The sequence below is a fragment of the Monodelphis domestica genome, chromosome 8 (assembly GCF_027887165.1).
Source record: "Monodelphis domestica isolate mMonDom1 chromosome 8, mMonDom1.pri, whole genome shotgun sequence".
Taxonomy (NCBI): domain Eukaryota; kingdom Metazoa; phylum Chordata; class Mammalia; order Didelphimorphia; family Didelphidae; genus Monodelphis; species Monodelphis domestica.
The window spans coordinates 184,597,920-184,617,668 of record NC_077234.1 but is presented as its reverse complement, the minus strand read 5'-3'; the positions used below and the strand labels follow the sequence as shown (position 1 = coordinate 184,617,668).

The 19,749-nt window shown below is 36.8% G+C and overlaps 1 protein-coding gene across 1 annotated transcript in view; it reads right to left on the bottom strand.

The window, feature by feature from the left end:
• ATP11A (ATPase phospholipid transporting 11A) overlaps positions 1-18,320 on the bottom strand; it is a 234,439-nt gene extending 216,119 nt beyond the window's left edge. Inside the window, 2 exon segments of the mRNA XM_007501271.2 lie at positions 12,643-12,772; positions 14,016-18,320. Of these exon segments, the coding sequence (XP_007501333.2) occupies positions 12,643-12,651 (9 nt within the window). The 5' untranslated portion in view covers positions 12,652-12,772; positions 14,016-18,320.
• Positions 18,321-19,749: the final 1,429 nt, after the last annotated feature.

Below are 19,749 nucleotides of genomic sequence, written 5' to 3'. Positions count from 1 at the left end.
TTAAGTGACTTGCCCAGGATCACACAACCAGGAAGTGTCTTAAGTCAAATTTGAATCCAGTGCCTCCTGACTCCTGGTCTGGTGCTCTATCCTCTGTGCTATCTAACTACTCCAGTCGCTTACACTTAATGCTAATATTGTGAGGTTACTGAGACTGCCTGAGTTTGTATTCTAATCTAATGAGTCTATATAAATACAAGCTCAAGTGAAGTGAAATATACTATATAAGCCTTTTGTATAGACCGTGGAATTTTTTTGTTATAATAGGGCTATATTTACATATGGGTTTTGTTAATAATGAGCTTATATAAACACGGATTTTTAGAACAAAAACTATTTTTTTGTTCTAAACAAAAACCTTCCATTTTAAAATATAATAAACTAAAACTTCTCTTATGGTTTCAGCAACAATAATTTGTAGTTTCAATGAGCTTTGTGCTTAGAACTATAACTATGGCCAAACTTTAAAAAGTGACAAATACATATGTACAGGATATCCCCAAAATCTTAGCTTAAAAACTTAAAATTCCACTAAAACTTTGGGGACATCCTCTATATACAATGTTTGGTGCTAATAATATGTTAGCAGTCTAGTGATTTTGGCCTTCTCATACATATGTACCATATTCTTGCTGAACATTCAAAGATTTCAAAGTAAAGTTCACGAATAAAAGTCTTTAATTGTTTTAGATATAAAATTGTTTTAGACAAAATAATTTATTTGGCTTGACTCTACATATTTGTAATAGGGATTTTGTTTTTCACTTGTTTTCACATCTGGGAGGAGGGAAGGAGGGGGAAAAGGCAGATGTTTCTTTGAAAAAATAAAATTCATTTCATTATTAAAATGTCTTTTATAAGGCCTCAAGATAGCCTCTGGCTCACGGGGCAGATTGAGTTTTCTGTTTGATTTCTTTTCCTTCTTTTAAAAAATAGTATATAGGGGGCAGCTGGGTGGCTCAGTGGATTGAGAGCCAGGCCTAGAGATGGGAGGTCCTAGGTTCAAATCTGGCCTCAGACACTTCCCAGCTGTGTGACCCTGGGCAAGTCACTTGACCCCCATTGCCTAGCCCTTACCACTCTTCTGCCTTGGAGCCAATACACAGTATTGACTCCAAGACAGAAGGTAAGGGTTTAAAAAAATAGTATATAATAAACTTTATTTAATTCATACCAAGTATAAGTAAACAATTAAATTAATATAAGAAAAGTTAGCAACAGTACAGGAAGAAAAATTTAAAATATGTGACAACAGAGGACTTTAAACACTCCATAATCAGAAAATTACAAATTTTTAATTTTCAACCAGTCCACTAGATGATATTACCATATTCAGAGAGCTGCAAGCCCTAGAATACTTCCTCTACCCTTATCACTTTCTCTACCAAGGAAGATATTATGATGGAATCTTTCCCACTCAAATTGGAGCAAAAGTAATCAAAAGGGCTATGAACTCTAGTTGTAATCAGATTCAGAAAAGGCCCTGTTAAACAATGACAACAGAAAAGAAGCAGCAGAGAGTGCAATAAACAGGTTAACTTAACTAAAATAATCACTTCAGGACCAACTAGGATTCTCTCATTCTTTCCTCTATACGAAGGGATTTTTTTTTTTTTGGTATCATGGACCCCTTTTGGCAGTGTGGGATAGCCTATTGATGCCTTCTCAGAATAATGCTGTTAAGGGGATAAAATAAAATATAAAGACTATCGAGGATATGAAGTATACTGGAATAGTTATCAAAATATTTTTAAAAACTAAAAATAACATGTATACACTCCCCCCCGGAAATTTATTCACAAAATCTAGGTCTTAGACCTCAGATTAAGAGGTCCTCCTCTCTGGGTATGCTTCTTCCTCCTACACAAACTGTTTCTCTCCATCTGTGTACATAACCCTCCCCTTTTACTGGTAACAAAGTGGAACAAAAGCACATTGTAATATATTGGTATTGTGGTTGTCCTTTTTCCTTCTCCAACATCCACTATCATATCCCAGATTTAACAATTCAATTGCAGTGGATCTCATCTCCCTCTTGGCTCCATATAAAGGATCATAAGGGCACTTAGTCCCCTCTTTTTAGTATTAGGGAACTAAACTCTTCCCAAAAAGTATAATGAATATAGACAGTAGAGTCACAAGAATTAAGTGGTGTTGTTTTTTGTACTCATGTACAAAATAAATGTTTGTTGATTAATGTCCTCAAAGTTAATGGATTAATGACTCATATGTGTGACAAATTCAAATCTTATATTCCTTGTTATTAACTTTTTTGAGACTAGGTTTCCCTGTCTCCCAGGCTAAAAGTGCAAGGAAAACTCAAGGGCCCCAATTCCACTATTTATTGACTCAGGAGCTTTGACCTGCTCCATTTCCCACCAGGGCTCCCTAAAATCACCCCTTTTTAAATAAGTGGTACATATTCCCACTGTCTTCCCAAGGGAGCCTTACCAAGTTGAACAAAAGTCCATTAGGTGCTCAAAAACACCCAATTGGCATAGCCTACTGTAGTTCAGAACTCTTGTGCTCTTATGAATTTTAAAGCAGGTAAGTTAAATATTTGTATTTTCTAAGAAAAGGAGCAAGTTTTGAAGCAACAGTATAGACTTAATTAACATGCATTTATTAAGTGCTAATATTTGTCATTCTTTACCAGAAATACAAATAAAAAGATGAAATTATCCCTGCCCTCAAGGAATTTATACTTTCTTGGTGAGGAGGATGGAGAGCAAGGGAGGGTTTACCCTGTGTCATCCTAGGGAAATCGTGTAATATCTCTAAGCTTTAGTTTCCAAGGCTATAAAGTGTATACTGGCATTTTCAGAATTTTTCTAAAAGTCAAAGTGGATAACCAATGCAAACATTCTTTATAAATGAGGCACTATTAAGATGACAAATTTCTTATCATTATTATTATTGTGTGAATCCCTTGCCATATTTTTAATGGATTAGTGGTTCTTAATTTCCCAACCAATGGTTTAAAGAAATAAGTTCAGGAAAAAGCAGGAGAGTCAACATGAATTTCAAACTCACTACAATTTAGGCAGAAATAGAAAAAAAGGACTAGTTGATGAATTGTGGGTATGTTTTTAAGCATCTGAATTTTTAAAAAATCAATAGAAGTCCAGTATATTATATATTGGGCCAGTATTACTAGGAACCAGATATCCTGATTCCTAGTTCAGTGTTTTTTTCAATAGACAAATGATAAACCCTAGAGTAATGAAACCTACAATAATGAATCCTAGATTAAGCTGAATGTTAATTAAGGCTTTACTTCCAACAACCCTTTACTTATCTCTATTTTCCAGAAAGTGAGTCATCTTTAGTTTCCTTCAGATTATGGTAAGGGGGAAGGGAGAGACAGAAAGAAACACAAGCTTGTTTTCAATCTGTTTTATATCAACCAGAAATTAATTTTACCTCACGAACAACTTTCCACTTCAGAGATGTTAAAACTCTAAAGAATTTAGAAAACAAATTATTTCCTTCGACTCCTGAAACCCAGATCTACCATATTCCTGGAAAATGAAAGAATGAAAGCAAACAAGGAATCACCCAGTAACTTTTAATATTTTAACCTTTGAAATAAAAAAAAACCATAACCAAGTACTCACAGAACTTTATAACCCATATCAGTCTAAAAAGCTGAGCTTAAAGACTGACCTACTCTTATCTTTGACCTACTCTAAACTTCTAATGTGCTAGGAAGCAAAGTCAATTACTGTGACATTTCCTCTTGGATTCCTCAAATCTTCACTAAAAGAAAATTGTTTCCTTTAGCTTTTAATATAGAAAATTATCATACTGTTCCTTGAGTTCTAACTACATTAAGATTTATTACTCAATGACTTTCGAGTTAGTCTGTAAACTTCTAATCTCTTCTATCTCCAGTTCATGCTGAATATCACTCATCTTCTCATATACTATTTTAAGTTATGTCTTTCCTTTCCTCAAGAATCTACAATGGCTTTCTGTTGCTTCAAGAAAGGATCAAGTCCAAATTCAGAGGGACTTATGACAAAGAATGGTCTCCACCTCCAGAGAGAGAACTCTTGGGAATCAGAATGCAAAACAAAACATGTAATTTTTTATTTTAGTTTAGGGAGAGAAAATTTGCACTATCTAACTGTGGAAAACTTATGTGGAAATTTGTTATTACATGTAATTGGTAAAATATCTTCAGAATTAAAAAAAAATAAAGATTTAACTAGAACACACACACAGAATCAAGCCCAGAATCAAGACTTCTCTTTCAAGGCCCTCCACAGTCTGGATTAATTTTACTTACCTAGATTATCTCCCAAATACACCCCAACACAAGGACCCCATTCACAGAATCATTGATTCTCAGCTCTAGAAGGGACTTCTTAGGTTCCCTCTGCTTTAACCCATCCTCAGTATTATAGCTTTAAGGCTTCAAAGTACCTAATAATTCCATGAGACCACAAATGAGGAACTAAGGCTTTGGAAGGTTAAATGTAACCTGAGGTCATACAGGAAGTAAATGGAAATTCTAGGATTTGAACCCAGAACCTTTGATTCCAATTCCCTTACTCCTTTCACTGTTTCATGCTATCTCTCCTCCTTATGGAATAATAAGACCTTAGATTTAGAGCAGTTGATGGAGAACTTTTTAGAGACTGAGTACCCAAACTGCAACCCTCAAACCACATGTAAGCCCCTCCCCATCTTACCCCAGACAGGAGAGGGAGGAAGTGCTCCCATTGGGCTGCTGGGCAGAGGGGTGAGTGAAGTGAGAAATGTTGTCAGGTGTGGTGGAGAAAGAAAGGGGAGCAGCCCCCTCTGGTATTGCATAGGTTTGCCAACACAAATCTAGAGGTAGAAAGAAATTCAGAGTCCATCTTGTTCCACTAGATCATGAAGAGGATGAATTAGATGAATTCATCATACTCCTGCCCACATCAACTTGATCTCCACATTTTTTCAGATGATGTAAATGAAAGCTAGAGGGATTCCACAACCTACTGAAGACCAATAAACTATCAGACTAACTAGTCTCCCCACTATTCCCTGAACTACTCTCACTGTCACCTCTCAAAATCTTGGCTCATACAGTCCCTTCTGCCTTCCTTAAATCCAACTTATATCTCAAAAGTCATATCAAGCCCTCTCTTCCCCCAAACAAGTCCAACCTATGAAAAGGCTCCATGAAAAGAGATAGGATGCAGGAGGTGAGAAACAATAAGCTATATTATCCAGTGAGTCCAGACTGCACATAGAGTAAGTGAGCCAAGGGGGAGAAAAGTGTGATGAGCATGAACAGGCAGGTTCTAGCCAGGTCATGGTGACAGGCTTGAAATGGCAGAGAAGTTCCCATTTTCTTCTCAAAAAGTTGTTTGGGCAGGGAGTGACAGTCAGAGCTGTGCTTGAGAGGTGCCTCCACAAAGACTGAGTTCAACACTGGGGATACAACAGCAATAAATACTTAACAGCTGATCTCTATGGCCTTTAAAAACATTTAAATTCAGAGACACCTAGGTGGCTCAGTGGACTGAGTCAGTACTACAGATAGGAGGTGCTGGATTTAAATCTGGTCTCAGAAATTTCCTAGCTAGGTGACCCTGGGCAAGTCACTTAACCCCCATTGCTCAGTCCTTATCACTCTTCTGCCTTGGAGCCAATACACAGTATTGACTCCAAGACAGCAGGTAGGGGTTTTTAAGACAAACAAAAAAGTTTAAATTCAAAATTTTTTATCAATGGTATTATACTCAGCATCTGCTCAATAAAAGGGTCTGTTTGTCTTTAAATCTCAATGTTAGTTGGCTGAGAATATGACTCTTAACTTTCTGCCACTTTCCCTCCATACTGAAAATGCATAGAAATAGAAAGCTAAGCTGGAGTCAGTTTGTAAATGCTTTAGATGATAGAGGAATTTGTATGTGGCCCTAAGCCATTACTTCACCTTCAAGTTCTCTCTCTCTCTCTCTCTGTCTCTCTCTCTCTGTCTCTCTCTCTCTGTCTCTCTCTCTCTCTCTCTCTCTCTCCACAAACACACACACACACACACACACACACACACACACACACACACACACACACACACACAATGTAATAAAGTATCACAATTAAAGTTTCCTGCTTTTCTGCTGTCAATGAGTTTGAGAAGGAAAGGCCTTACTCAGTTTGAGTTGCACATATAAACATAATTTAAATATCCTTTTGCTTGGCTTATTTTCCTTTCTAAATTGCCAAAGCTGGTTTTAAGTGCTATTAGGGTTTCTTTTATTTCTTGGTTAATATATACATGAATCAGTAGGGTTATGTAACAGTCTCCATTAATAGGTAAATGCCACATAGCATGTCTGTCAAATTATAGTACATATGAGTGTGCAGTCCTACGACAGAATAATGAAACTGATTTTTATTTGTAGTTTGTGGCATAAATTTCATTACTATGCGGTCATACCTTATATACATGTCTACGTTCTGCTTTAATTGAACTTCATTGATTTTAACCAATTCTTAATACCCATCGTAGCAAGGTTATGTGTAGGAATTTATTTTTATTAATGCAGCCCCAGAAAGAGGTAGGAGGATTGTGGAAATATAAAGATCTAGAAAGTAGGGGGAGGAAAGTAGGGGTGCTAACTCTTCCTGAGTAGGATAGTGCACTTTGGAGAAGGCCAGGTTATGCCGTGAAGATAGTTGAACTTGGAATTGGAAGATATACAGATTTTAATTTGTTTATCTGCCACTTTCTACTTGTGTGACACCAACTGGGCAAGTCATTTATGCTCCCTTGGGTCTCAAGAGTCTTCATCTGTAAAATGAAGACCTTCAAGGACCCTTGAGCAATAAACTATGATTCTATGATCCCCAAAGCACTAGTGGCCTTCTTGTATGTCAAGTATGGCACTTGGCTACTCTCAGCAATGCAATGATCTGGGACAATCCTGAAAGACTTATGATAGGAAATGCTATCCCCACCTCCAGAGGAACAACTGTTGGAGTCAGGTGGTTGTGGATCAAAACATACTATCTTTCACATCCATTTATTTATGGTTTGGTATGAGTTTGCTCTTACAACAATGACCAATATGGAAGTGTGTTTTTGTATGATAATAAAAATAAAATTTTAAAAAAGTATGGCAAACAAAATCTGGCTCTGTTCCAACTTTGTTGAGTCATTAGATTTAGAACCAGAAGACCTGAGTTCAAATCCCAATTCCAGTCACCTCCTCTCTCTAGATCTCTCCTACATAGTGAGATGTCTAACAGATTGGTTGGTCACATGGTTTAAAGAGAAAGCACAATGGAAAGGCATCAGGAGACACAGTCTTAGCTCTGCCCATCTCTGGCTATGTAACCTTGGGTAATTTAGTCGTCCTTTTGGACCCCTGGTTACCTCATCAATAAAATGAATGTTCACAGGATCTATAGTTAGAAAGAACTTCAGAGATCATCCAACTGAACCTTTTAATTTTACAGATGAGGAATCTGAAGCACAGCATGGTTCAGAAACTTTCCCAAGATCACACAGATCATAAGCACTAGAGGTAGGATTTGAACACAAGTTCTAAGGTTCTAGATCCAGGGCTCTGGATGACTATAAGAAAAAACCATGATCCTACTGAATATGGGGTTATCCACATAATATATTTTTAAAAGTTTATAAAATATGCTCTTAAGAAGTGGAAAACAAAATAATGCATACCTTAAAAACTGATGCACTTTAACACCTAATAACATCAATGAAAACACTGAGATTAATACCACAGTCCTCATTTGTTTACTTTCTTCCTCACCCTACTATCAGCACAAGAGATTTCCTGCCAAATTAGGCCATCTGGTCAACGTATTGCTATAATTATGATAATTTATTATCCATACTATTTACCACAGAGATAATTTTTCAATTTTCTCTTTTACAATTAAGATTCAATCTTTTATTAACTAGAATAAATATAAATAGGTACTTAAATAGCTTTTATAAAAGCATATCTTCCTTTCAAAAGCTACAGAAAAATTTATGTACAAATCAAAGATAAATTAAAAGTAAAAAATAATTGAAAATTATTTACTATAAAATTATTTTTACAGAAAGATATATACCAAACAAAACTTTCAACTCTTTAGGCTACTGTTCATTAATATGTTTATTAACTATTTATAGTTTTCAATTATTTTATAATAAACATAACAACTAAAAAAAGGAATCCTATTCAAACCAATTCAAACAATTAACAGATAAAGATTCTCAAAGGAGATTTTTACGTGTAATTTTGAACTTAAGTAAAATTTATTATAGTCTTAAAAAACACAAATAGGACATATTCATGCCACATTAAACCACAATTAAACAACATTTTTTATATAAATGACATTATTTACGTTCAATATGAACTTGAATTTGAATTATAATGCTCCCTAGGTCTTCATAAAGAATATTACTATTTTCTCAGATCACAATCAAATACTGCCTTTCTTTAATCGTAGCAATCTGCTAGTTACTGTCAGGCAGGTATCTATATAGCCAAAAGGAAAAGTTCAAATATAGTGAGAGTAAGGTATTTAATATTTTTTTAATAGCAGAGAAATTGCCAGTGATAGAAATACAATTTTTACCTTGGTACATGCTTCATTAAAATTTAATTATACCTGGGTTTAAATAAACCTGCTCATGACCTATTAAAGTTCCTTTCATTAATAATGCAATGTGCTTTAAAAAAACCAAGTCTCTTTGTAAAATTAAATACAGATGCTATTGAGTCTGTCTCAGGAAGGTTACTGACCTTAAGAAACTGCAATAATTTGATGAACAAGTTTTTTTTAAAGTAAAAAGAGAAAACAGAACAAAACTTGAGTGAGCTAAGGAAATTCCAATAATTGAAAGGTTCAAATATTTGCATACATAAAATTTTAGTTAGCCTAGTCCCAAAGATCCAACTGGATCTGTGACCTCACCAAATAAAATGGTCCCTCCAAAAACACAGACTGAATTCAGTCCATGCCAGTATATCCTATGCAATTCTTGTCGATGTCCTCCCAAGTTTGTCATGGGGATTGGTTGGGGGAAAAGGGCAGAAGGAAGAAATGGCAGCATTCATCACATGTGCTAGAAGCCTTCCTTACTGTCTCTAAATTTAGGGAGGATACTAATGGTGCAATCAGGCTGTCTACCAATCATCTCTTGCTTTTTCTACATGTCAATCTAATTTTCTCTTCCTACCATACGCTTCCCTGATGACTTCTTATACTTCTGTTCTTCTTCTGCTAAGTATAGACAGGTTCATTGTTGGGTTGGCCAGACAATTAATTTTTTGACCATGGCACCCTCCGAAACAATAAAAAGTAAAAATGCCCTGCACTTCTATGTAGTCCTTTTGTATTTTTGAATAACAATATCAGTGGTGGAGAAAAGGGCAAAAGGAATTGAGAATCATATTGTTTTCAGAATACCTAACAAACTTTTATTTGTTTTATGAGAAGGGAGTTGCTGCTAAAGAATGGCACTCCAGTGGGGCAAACATCCAGGCATCTTGTGCTAATTTGCAAAAAAAAAAGACCAATGTGAACAAAATCGCAATTTATGCACCAACATCAGCTGCAAAAGAGGAAGTGTTAGAAAAAATCTATAGAAAACTCAGTAAGATCCTCCTAATTCAATCAACATATATTTTAATACTGGGTGACTTTGATGCAAAGGCCCGAACTAAGAAAGGATGGTGAGACCTGTTGGAAGCCAAAAGTCAGGAAAAATGAATATTAAGACAAATGCTTGTAGACCACAAAGAAGCCTCACACCTCTTAAAAAAAAAGGAATTGGACAGCTCTGGTCACAGTAGTGACCACAGCACACACAAAAATGGGATGAATGTATTTTAACAAATAGGAAAAGACTCATTAATATGGAGATCATAGAATTTAGACCTAGAGTTGGAAAGAACCTCAAAGGCAGCTTGTCTGAACCCCCCCCCCCTTATTTTCTATGTGAAGATACTTAGTGCAGAGGAATTAACTGAACTATCCAACATTACAAAGGCAGTAAAAGTGAGAAGTGAGATTTGACCCAGGTCCTCTGGTTCCAAAGCCAGTAGTTTTCCACACTGAATCATCTCAATGTGGAATGACCATAGGAGGAAAAGGGAAATGCTCAATAAATCAAGTGGAGCCTAAAAGAAATGAAGCAGAGAATTATTTCACTTCCATTTTCTGACTAGTTTTTATGAAATTATGTTTGCGAGAGAAGAGGTGAGTATCCTGCGTTTTCTCCAAGCAAATGCTTATATTCTGAGGGCCAGAAAGATAAAGTGAAGGCTCAGTCTAGGGAGTAACTTTAAAAAGTTACATAGTTTTAGAGTCTGTAGTTTTGATAGTTGCCTCTCAGGTTAACACTAAATAGATTTCCCATCAACTCTAGACCGTTGTTTTTAGGATACTGTAACTAAGCATTACTTTAAGTCAAGTTGCCAGGGGGATAGTAGCTGTTGCTAAGCCTTTTTATTAGAGTCGGAGTGAACATGAATTGTTGTTAACTTCTGAGAGGATACATTTAAACTATTTTCCCATTTGACCTCACCTAGCAATCTGGAATCACAGATTTATGGCCCAGTAATAATCATGCCAATTTTCAATTACTGCAACATACCAGTCATACTATCCATCTCCAAAAACAGATGTTTTTCCCCCATGTTCAAACAAATATACTTGTAAATTATATCGGGTACTGATAAAGGTCCCAAGGACATCTTGATATACATTACTGGAATGATGTTCATATTACTTCCTTCAAAGCTACAGGTTGTAAATGCATTGACTATCATTTTCTTATAGATGGAAGGAATTAGGTCAAATTAAGTCAGGAAGAGAATCTAGCTTCCCTGTCATAAAGGAGACATTCTCTATCCTCTAAGAGCTTTACATCTTTCCAATATGTTCACAAAATCAACGAGTCGTGGCTTTAGGACCAGAAGGGATTTTAGAAATCATCTAGTTCAATCCCCTCATTTGAAAGACGGTGAAACTGAAATCCACAGAGGTTAAGTGGTCACATAATAAAGGGCACTATTGGGATTTGAACTTGGGTATTCTCACTCCAAATGCAGCATTCTTTATACCACATTACATTATGCTATTTTCCCAAATTGATATCAATAGATAATTATAATCCCCAAATTATGAAGCAAAAATAGGATATAAATACTAATTTTAGTATATGATAAGGATTATAATTTTCTTTTGATATAAGTTTTTCAAATATCAAAGAATTATTGGTATTTATCTGAGTCAAAACAAAATATTTCAGATAAACCTTTAATAAAAAGGCAGTATCTATCTAGACAAATATGGGATGTTAGTAATACAGTAATAGCATTTGTCTACATATAAATATACCTGCTAGAAACTATTTTTATTCTCTCCTTGAAATGTAGCTTACACATTAGTAGTTATTCTCTGATCTGACCAATACTATATGACCTTGTTTTATTTAGAATATATGTTCCTCTGAGACTTTCTTGAAAAATCCAAGTGAGAAACTAGAAGATCTTCATTGTCCCTAATCTCCTCATTTAAAATAGGTTAGAGGAAATCCTCTTTCCTCTGAAGGAAGATTAGTCAGTGCCAATGGAAAAAAGAACTTTTCTATTTAGTCATTAGGTTTGTCCAGATACAGCAAAGGAAATGTATTAACCAGCTCTAACCATAGGGTGAGCAAATGGATGATGCACACAAATATATTACACACTTACATATATATATGCATATTCTCTCTCTCTGTCTCTCTCCCCTCTCTACCCCTCCCTCTCTCTTATCTCTCTCTCTCTCTCTCTCTCTCTCTCTCTCTCTCTCTCTCTCTCTCTCTCTCTCTATCTCTTCAAGTCTTCAATTGAGTAGTTGGAGTGATTCCCTCCTGCCCAGATCTTACATTAGGAACACAGATTGAAAGCTAGAAAGGTCCCTCAGAAGCCACCTACTTCAATCTCTTCTTTTTACTAATGAGGAAACTGAAGCCAATGAACATGAAGCAAATTGCCCAAAACCACAAAGGTTAATAATTGGCAAAACTGGTATTCACACTGAGACCCGCCTGCCTCCTTTCCCCATCCTATTTAAAGCAAGAGACAACAGGAATATTACTCAAAGGACCCAAATGTAACTTCAGTGGTTCACTGTAAAAGGAGAGAAAGCAAGAGAGAGAGAGGGAGGGGGAAGGAAGGAAGAAATGAAATGAAATGAAATGAAATGAAAAAGAAGAAAGGAAGAAAAGCATATTAAATTAACTAAAAGAATTAGATCAAGAGGCAGTAGAAACTCAACAATCAGAATCAAAGCTGACAACACTTTATGGGCCAGTAATAGTCATGCCAATCTTCAATTATTATTACATATCAATCACATTATCCATTTCCACATAGATAAAAGAGTTAAGAAGACCTCAGTTCAAATCCAGTCTTAGACACTCACTATCTCTGTGACTCTGGGCAATTCACTGAATCTCTGTCTACCTCAGTTTCCTTAACTATGAAATGGAGATAATAATAGCACCTGCCTCCCAGGGTTGTTTTGAAGATCAGAATGAAGTAATATTTATAAAAGTTCAGTACAGTGCCTGGCACATAGTAGGTGCTATATAAATACTTCTTCCCTTCTCCCTTCCCCCACTGGTTCACTCACCATTGACATGGTTCGATCCAGTTATGTGACATATAAGGTAACATCTGTCCTGTCAACACTCCTAGCTCTTTGTTCTTGGATTATCACACAAAAACAGGAAAAGGTCATGCTATATCTTGTTTTCAGCAGCCTAAAAAAGCATATACATACAATATGTTTAATGCTAACTAAATCTTACAGGCAGGCACTATTTATACATATTGAGTTTTAAAAGACAAATGATTTCTAATTTATTAAACTTATCCAAAGTAAATCTTTCTGGGGCCACCAGGTGGCTAAGTGGATAGAGAGCCAGCACTAGAAAAGAGAGATTGTGGGGTCAAGTCTAGCCTCAAACACTGTATAACTCTGGGCAAGTCACTTAATTCCAATTGCCTAGCTCTTACCACTCTTCTGCCTTCAAACTGATACTTAATACTGATTCTAAGGCAGAAGGTATTGGTTAAAAAAAAAAAAGACCAGCATATATGTCCATAACAGCTTTACAGTAAGGATTCTGATGAACCAGACCACTGCTCTGATCAAATGTAGGCATCTGACCCTGCAGTCAAGATTCATCTTAAGAGTCTGATAAACCTGGAGCAGCTAGGATAGAGCACCAGGCCTGGAGTCAGGAGGACCTGGGTTGAAATATGACCTCAGATACTTCCTAGCTGTGTGACCCTGGGCAGGTCACTTAATCCCATTTGCCCTTTTGTCTTAGTTTTGTTACTAGGACAGAAAGTAAGGGTTAAGCATTTTTTTGATATACCTTCATAGGCTCAAAAATTTGGAGTTTGAAGGGATGTTAGAAGTCATTTAGCCCAAGCCACTCACTTTACAGGTAAAGGTACCAAGGTCTAAAGCAGTGAAGTCACTTGTCCAAGGTCACACAGGTATTAAGTCCCATTGTCAAGGACTAACCCCCGCATCCCAGAGTTGAGTGCTGTATCCAGGGCACCATATAACCTCCCTTCAGAAAAGAGTTTCATAAATGCTTTTAAATGACGGAAACTTGGTTTTCCTGGATAACTCCCCCTTTCCGTTTCATAACTGCTTTCCCTCAATATTCCAACTAGTTCCTTAAAATTTATTTTAAAGGAACCCTCCCCCTCCACAAAATCCTATTCCCATGCTTCAATCTGGCATCAAGATGATCTTGGATTTTGTAAGGCTAAATCTGTGTAGTCCAAGCTCTGACTAGTCCTGGCTGGCTGTAAAGACTCCAAGGGTAGGTCCAATAGGCCTATATCTCAAAGTCAATCAATGAACGAATGCAGAGCGAAACAAGTCAAATCAAAAAAACAATATGCCCAAAGACTACAACATGTAATTGAAAATACTTTTCTCCTCCCAGAACAGACTTGTCCCCTGGGTGGATTGATTTAGCTTACCTGTTCTTTGTTGCAAAGGAGGCTTCAGTGTGTGTGCTAGGAGAGGAGGGAAAGAGTAGGAGGGTGGGATAGATTTGGGCATGACCAAGGATCAAAAACAAAAGGCATCAAAAGAGCAAAACAAAACAAAATACATCCAGGGAGCTGGTGGCAGACTTTCCGGGTCTCTTATCCATATACCAAGCTAAGTGTGAAGAGAAAGGTTCATCACAAGAAGTCTGGTCTCAAAGTAATGAAGGCCCTGGTCCTTAGAGCTCATCAGGAACATCTCCTAAAGGTTGGAGGGACAGTGAGCTGCATATAGAGAGAGCTATCCATTCCGATTAAATCAAAGATCTTTTTAATAACTAATAGTAATCACTTTTTAAAACTCAAGTAGACAGCATCCTCACCTATCAGGAACACAATTTAGAACCAGAAAGAACATAAGACAGACCATCTGAGCAACGGAAATAACTGTCACAAAGGCCAGGCACTGGAGCTCTTTGGTCTTCTTTGCTCTCAATGTGCACACAAGTTTAACAAGCTTGGTTATCAGATTTGTGAACCCAGAGGAGATTAGATATGTCCAATTAAAAAAGGAAACAAAACAATGGGAGACATGTGAACTTCAAAATGCCTCAGTGTGAATCATTCATTGTAGAGGCAAACAGCCCTCCACTGGGAACAGGCCCCAAGGACATCACCATATAAATCAGATCAGAGAATTGGATTCTCCATCATCCCCTCCCATATCCTTTTCCCTGGCCAAATCTTCAACTTCTCCATCCTTCTCTATTGCCTTCAAACATGCCAAAGATTCCTTAGTTTAAAAAAACAAACCAGCAGACCCTACCATTCCCTCAAATTAATATACTATACTTTTCCTTTCTTTGCCAGATCAACTACCAGAAAAACTTGCTGCCTCCACTTCCTCTCATCACTCATTTCCAAATCCTTTTTAGTCTGGCTTTTTATGTCAGAACTTGAGTGAAATTGCCTTCTCCAAAGTTACAATGACTTCATGACTGCCAAGTCTAATGGTCTTTCCCAGATCCTAATCCTTCTTGGCCTATATGCTACATATAATATTGCTGGTCACCCTCTCTTCCTGGACATTATTCTCCTCTCTGGTTTTTTGGGATACCATTCTCTCCTGGTTGGCCTACACTCGGTCTTTTTTGCTGGCTCATCATCAAGATCATAGCACCTAACAGTGGGTCACAGGGTAGCTAGATGGTGCAGTGGATGAAGCCCTGGGCTTAGAGTCAGCAAGTTTTGTTCAGTCATTTTTTCAGTCATATCCAACTCTTTGTCACCCCATTTGGGGTTTTCTTAGCAAAGACACTAGGGTGCCATTTCCTTCTCCAGCTCATTTTACAGAAGAAGGAACTGAGGCAGCCAGAATTAAATTATTTGCTCAGGGTCAAATGGCTAGTAAGTATCTAAGGCCAAATTTGAATTCAAGAAGATGGATCTACCTGACTCCAGGCTTGGCATTCTATCTACTGGGCCACCTAGCAGACTCAGGAAGACCTGAGTCCAAATCTAGTCTCAGACATGTTATTGGCTGTGTGGGCAAGTCACTTAAACTTTTTTGCCTCAGTTTCCTCATCTATAAAATGGACTTGAGAAAGAAAGGGCATCCTAACGTCTTTGCCAAGAAAACCCCAAAATGGGTGACAGAGTCAGAGGTGGCTGAAATAACTAAACAACAAACCATGGGTATTTACCAAAGTTCTGCCCTACCTAGGTCCTCTTCTCTTTTCCCTCTACACTCTCTGTTGATAACCTCATTAGCTCCCATGGGCTTAAGCACCATCTCTATGAAAATGACTCTCGGTTATATAACCAGTCTATCTCCTGAGATTTGGTTCCACATCAGCAATTGCCTTTTAGACATGTCTTTGCTTTTTTCAGCAGTAAGGACTAGGCAACAGGAGCAGGTGATTTGCCCAAGATCATATAGTTAGGAAGTGTCTAAGGACAGATTTGAACCCAGGAGTTCCCATCACTAGGGCTGGGTCTTAATCTAATGAGTCATCTAGCTGCCCCCTTCCTTTTGGACATTTCAAAGTCCTTCGCCCTCTTCCAGACTGTCTTCTTTCTGTTACCACCCTTTCAGTTGCCCAGATTCATAATATTGGCATTATCTTGGAACCTTTCATTTTCTTTCACCCACCAGTTTGCCACTTCTACTTTTAAAATAGCTCTTACCTTTAATACCTTCTCTCACTCACCATAGCTCTGGCCTTCATCACTTCTTGCTTGGAGTATACAACAGCCTCCTAAACTAGTCTCCCTAATTGGTCTCTCACCACTCACTCCATTCTACCCAGTAATACCAACATAATTTTCCTTAAGTCCAAATCTGATCATGTCACTCCCTTAATGGGCTGGTTCTAATGGATTACTCTTGCCTCTAAAATAAAAGTCCTCTGGGCAACTTTTAAAGCCCTATACAACCTACCAAATCACAAGAAACTCATAATCTATGCCACCTACTGTGAGTATATACTAGCAATTTTACATAGATACTTGAACTAGAGTTTGGGGTTTTTTGGATGAGAATTTAGTTCCCTGAATCTTATACTTCTCCCACCTAAAATGAAAATCCCTTTTTTTGCACATAATAACTTACATCCTCTTTTAACCCCTTCCTTCTTGACCCCCTCTCATCCAGATTTTTTGCCTTGGGAAAATCTTGTTTCAAAGAAACTTAAAATCTTTAAAGGACTTATATTAGACTGCAAGTTCTTTGATAGCAGGGACTGATTTTTGCTTTTTTTGTTGTTGTTCTGTTTTATAGTGCCTGGTACATAGTAGGTATTCAAAAAATTATTACTGACTGACTAAAGTCATGTAGCCCCCCCTTCCCTACTGTAAACATTTGTTCTTTCTATATCTTTTTTACTTCTTATATACCACTAGGTCCAAACCAAGCTCTAAATCCTATTCATTCTTCTTCCACAATGTCTCTCTCATTCATCCTTTCCATTACCACCATTCCAGTTCAGGCTGTTATCATCTCACACCTGACCAATTACAATAGTCTTCTACCTAGTCCCCGTCAATCTAGCCTGGCAAGGATTTTCTGAAGATATTTAGCCAAAAAATATCTGAAGCATGAATCCCTTCTACAAGCTCCCTGACAAGAAGTCATCCAATCTTGGTTTAAAAATCTACAGGTGGATCAGTTAGGTGACTCAATGGATAGAGAGCCAGGCCTAAACAGAGGAGGTCCTTGGTTCAAATGTGGCCTTAGAAACATCCTAGCTATGTGGCCCTGGGCAAATTCCTTAACCCCAGTTGCCTAGTCCTTACTACTCTTTTGCCTTGGAACTGATCATTTGTATCAATTCTAAGAGAAAAGGTAAAGGTTTAAAAAAGCATCTATAGGTACAGGGAACTCACTATAGTATAAGGGCATCCATTCTAATTATGGATAATTGTAATTATAAGGGAAAAATTTCTAATGTTAAGCTAAAAATGTGCTTCCCTATAACTCTCACTCATTGGTTTTTGTTCTCTGCTATAAGGTAATGAAATCTATCTAATCTCTTTCCCATATGACATCTCTCTAAAAATATGACAGAAGTGATGAAGTCTCCTTTTATTTAACTTAGCCTAAGCATTCTCAGTCCCTCCAAACAAGCATATATAGCATGATTTTCAGTCATTTCCCCATATAGTCACTATCTCAATATAGGCTTGGGTTGTGAATGTCTTTCCTAAAATTCAACTGGCAGAAATGGACATGATGTTCCATATATGGCCTAAACAGGGCAGAGTAAAATAGGTTCATCCCTTTCTCCCTTCTGTAGACTTTCTTAAGCCTAATCTATGATGTCAGTAATGCAGATATCAGCAATGCAGTCTAGATCACTCTCTAGGAATACTGAGAAATTAAGTGACTTAGCAATGATCCCAGAACTGGTATGTGCCAGAATGATGGATTAAACAACATCTCCTTGACTCCAAATTCATCTCCTTAACCCACTAAGCCCAAGTGCCTCTCATTCTGGATAGCATATTCAGGCTACCACCAACTGATATTACATGAATATTTTTTTAAGGTCACAAAATACTGTTAATCTGTAGGCATCCCTAAATCCATGCTGTTTTCATAACAGAAACTTAGTCATGCCTCTCCCCAATCTGTAATGCTATGGCAAATTTTTAAATCTAAATAGTATGTTTTTTAATCAAATATCATTTAAAACAAATTTTTATATGATCCTTGCTCATCAAAAATTTTTGGAGGACAATTTTATCATTCAACATGTTATCTATCATTCTCAGAATTGTGCATCCATAAATTTGACATGCACACTAATAATTAATCTAGATAATTAATAAATATCCAACAAAACAGGAATAAGGAAAGGATGGAACTTCAGGATGTCCCATCACACAGTCCCTTCTAGTTTGACAGCAATTCATTAATGCATAAATGACATCTTTGGGATCAGACAAATAATGAGTTTGCAATTCAACTTACTGAATCCTTTTAAAAAGAATATTTTGAAAGACTATCAACTGCATTCCTAAAATCAAGGTATATTATTTCTCTAGCATTTTTCTATCATACCAAATTAGCTACTCATTCAAAAAAAAAATTAGAATGGACAGCTAGGTGGCTCAGTGGATTACAAGCCAAGCCTAGAGACAGGAAATCTGGGTTCAAATATGGCCTCAGATAATTCCTAGATATATGATCCTGGGCAAGTCAACTAACACCCATTGCCTAGCCCTTACTGCTTTTCTGCCTTGGAATCAACACATAGTATTGATTCTAAGATGGAAGGTAAGGGATTTAATAAATAAATACATAAGGAAAAATTAGGTGAGTCTGCCATGACTTGTTCTTAATGCATCAATGCTAGTTTTCAGCAATGGTGGTTTCCCTAAGTGCTCATACACCATCCTTTTATGTTGTTGTGGGTAAGAGATACAGAGAAAGGGGAGAAGAGAGGATTGAGAGGGGAGAAGGAGAGAGAGAGAGAGAGAGAGAGAGAGAGAGAGAGAGAGAGAGAGAGAGAGAGAGAGAGAGAGAGAGAGAGAGAGAGAGAGAGAGACTGAGAAAGATGAGGAGAAATAGGCCTGTGATTTCTTTGGTGGGAAAATCTCCTAACAAGGAACTCCCTCTAGCAAAGACAACTGACACCTTCTCAACAATTTAATAGGTGTAGAAAGTTGCCTTAAATAGTGAGAATTATCAGGGATGGAATGGTTAAGTCAGCCTGGCTCTCTTTTTGAAACCACAAAAAGAAATCTTCCTCTATTTTTCAAATAGAAGATATCAAACAGTTCAAATCCACAGATTTTTTAAAACTAGCCCAAAGTAACAAAAATAAATGAGTTTGAAAAGTTACCAAAGTGAGATTTGTTAAAACTAAATATTAAATCTTTTTGCAGAGTAAGCATTTTGAGATAATTCATAATTAATATTATCTTGCTCATTTAAAATTTTACCAGGAACCAATGTCAAGTTCATTAGCTCCTATTTTGAAGAATTTACCCTTTTTAAAAAAAAATTCTCTCAAAATTCCATTTGGAAGACAAACATCCATCCTAAATTTATATGGCTATTTCTTGGGATAAACAAAGAATAAACTCTTTATTTCTTAAAAATATGCAAAAGAATAGCCCAAGCTGTTATCACGTAAGGTTTTTCTTAGATTTTAGAAGCCTTGGCTTTCAGATGGCTTTCAAATACTATGATGCAGGTCACTTGCTGATTAAGAATAACTAC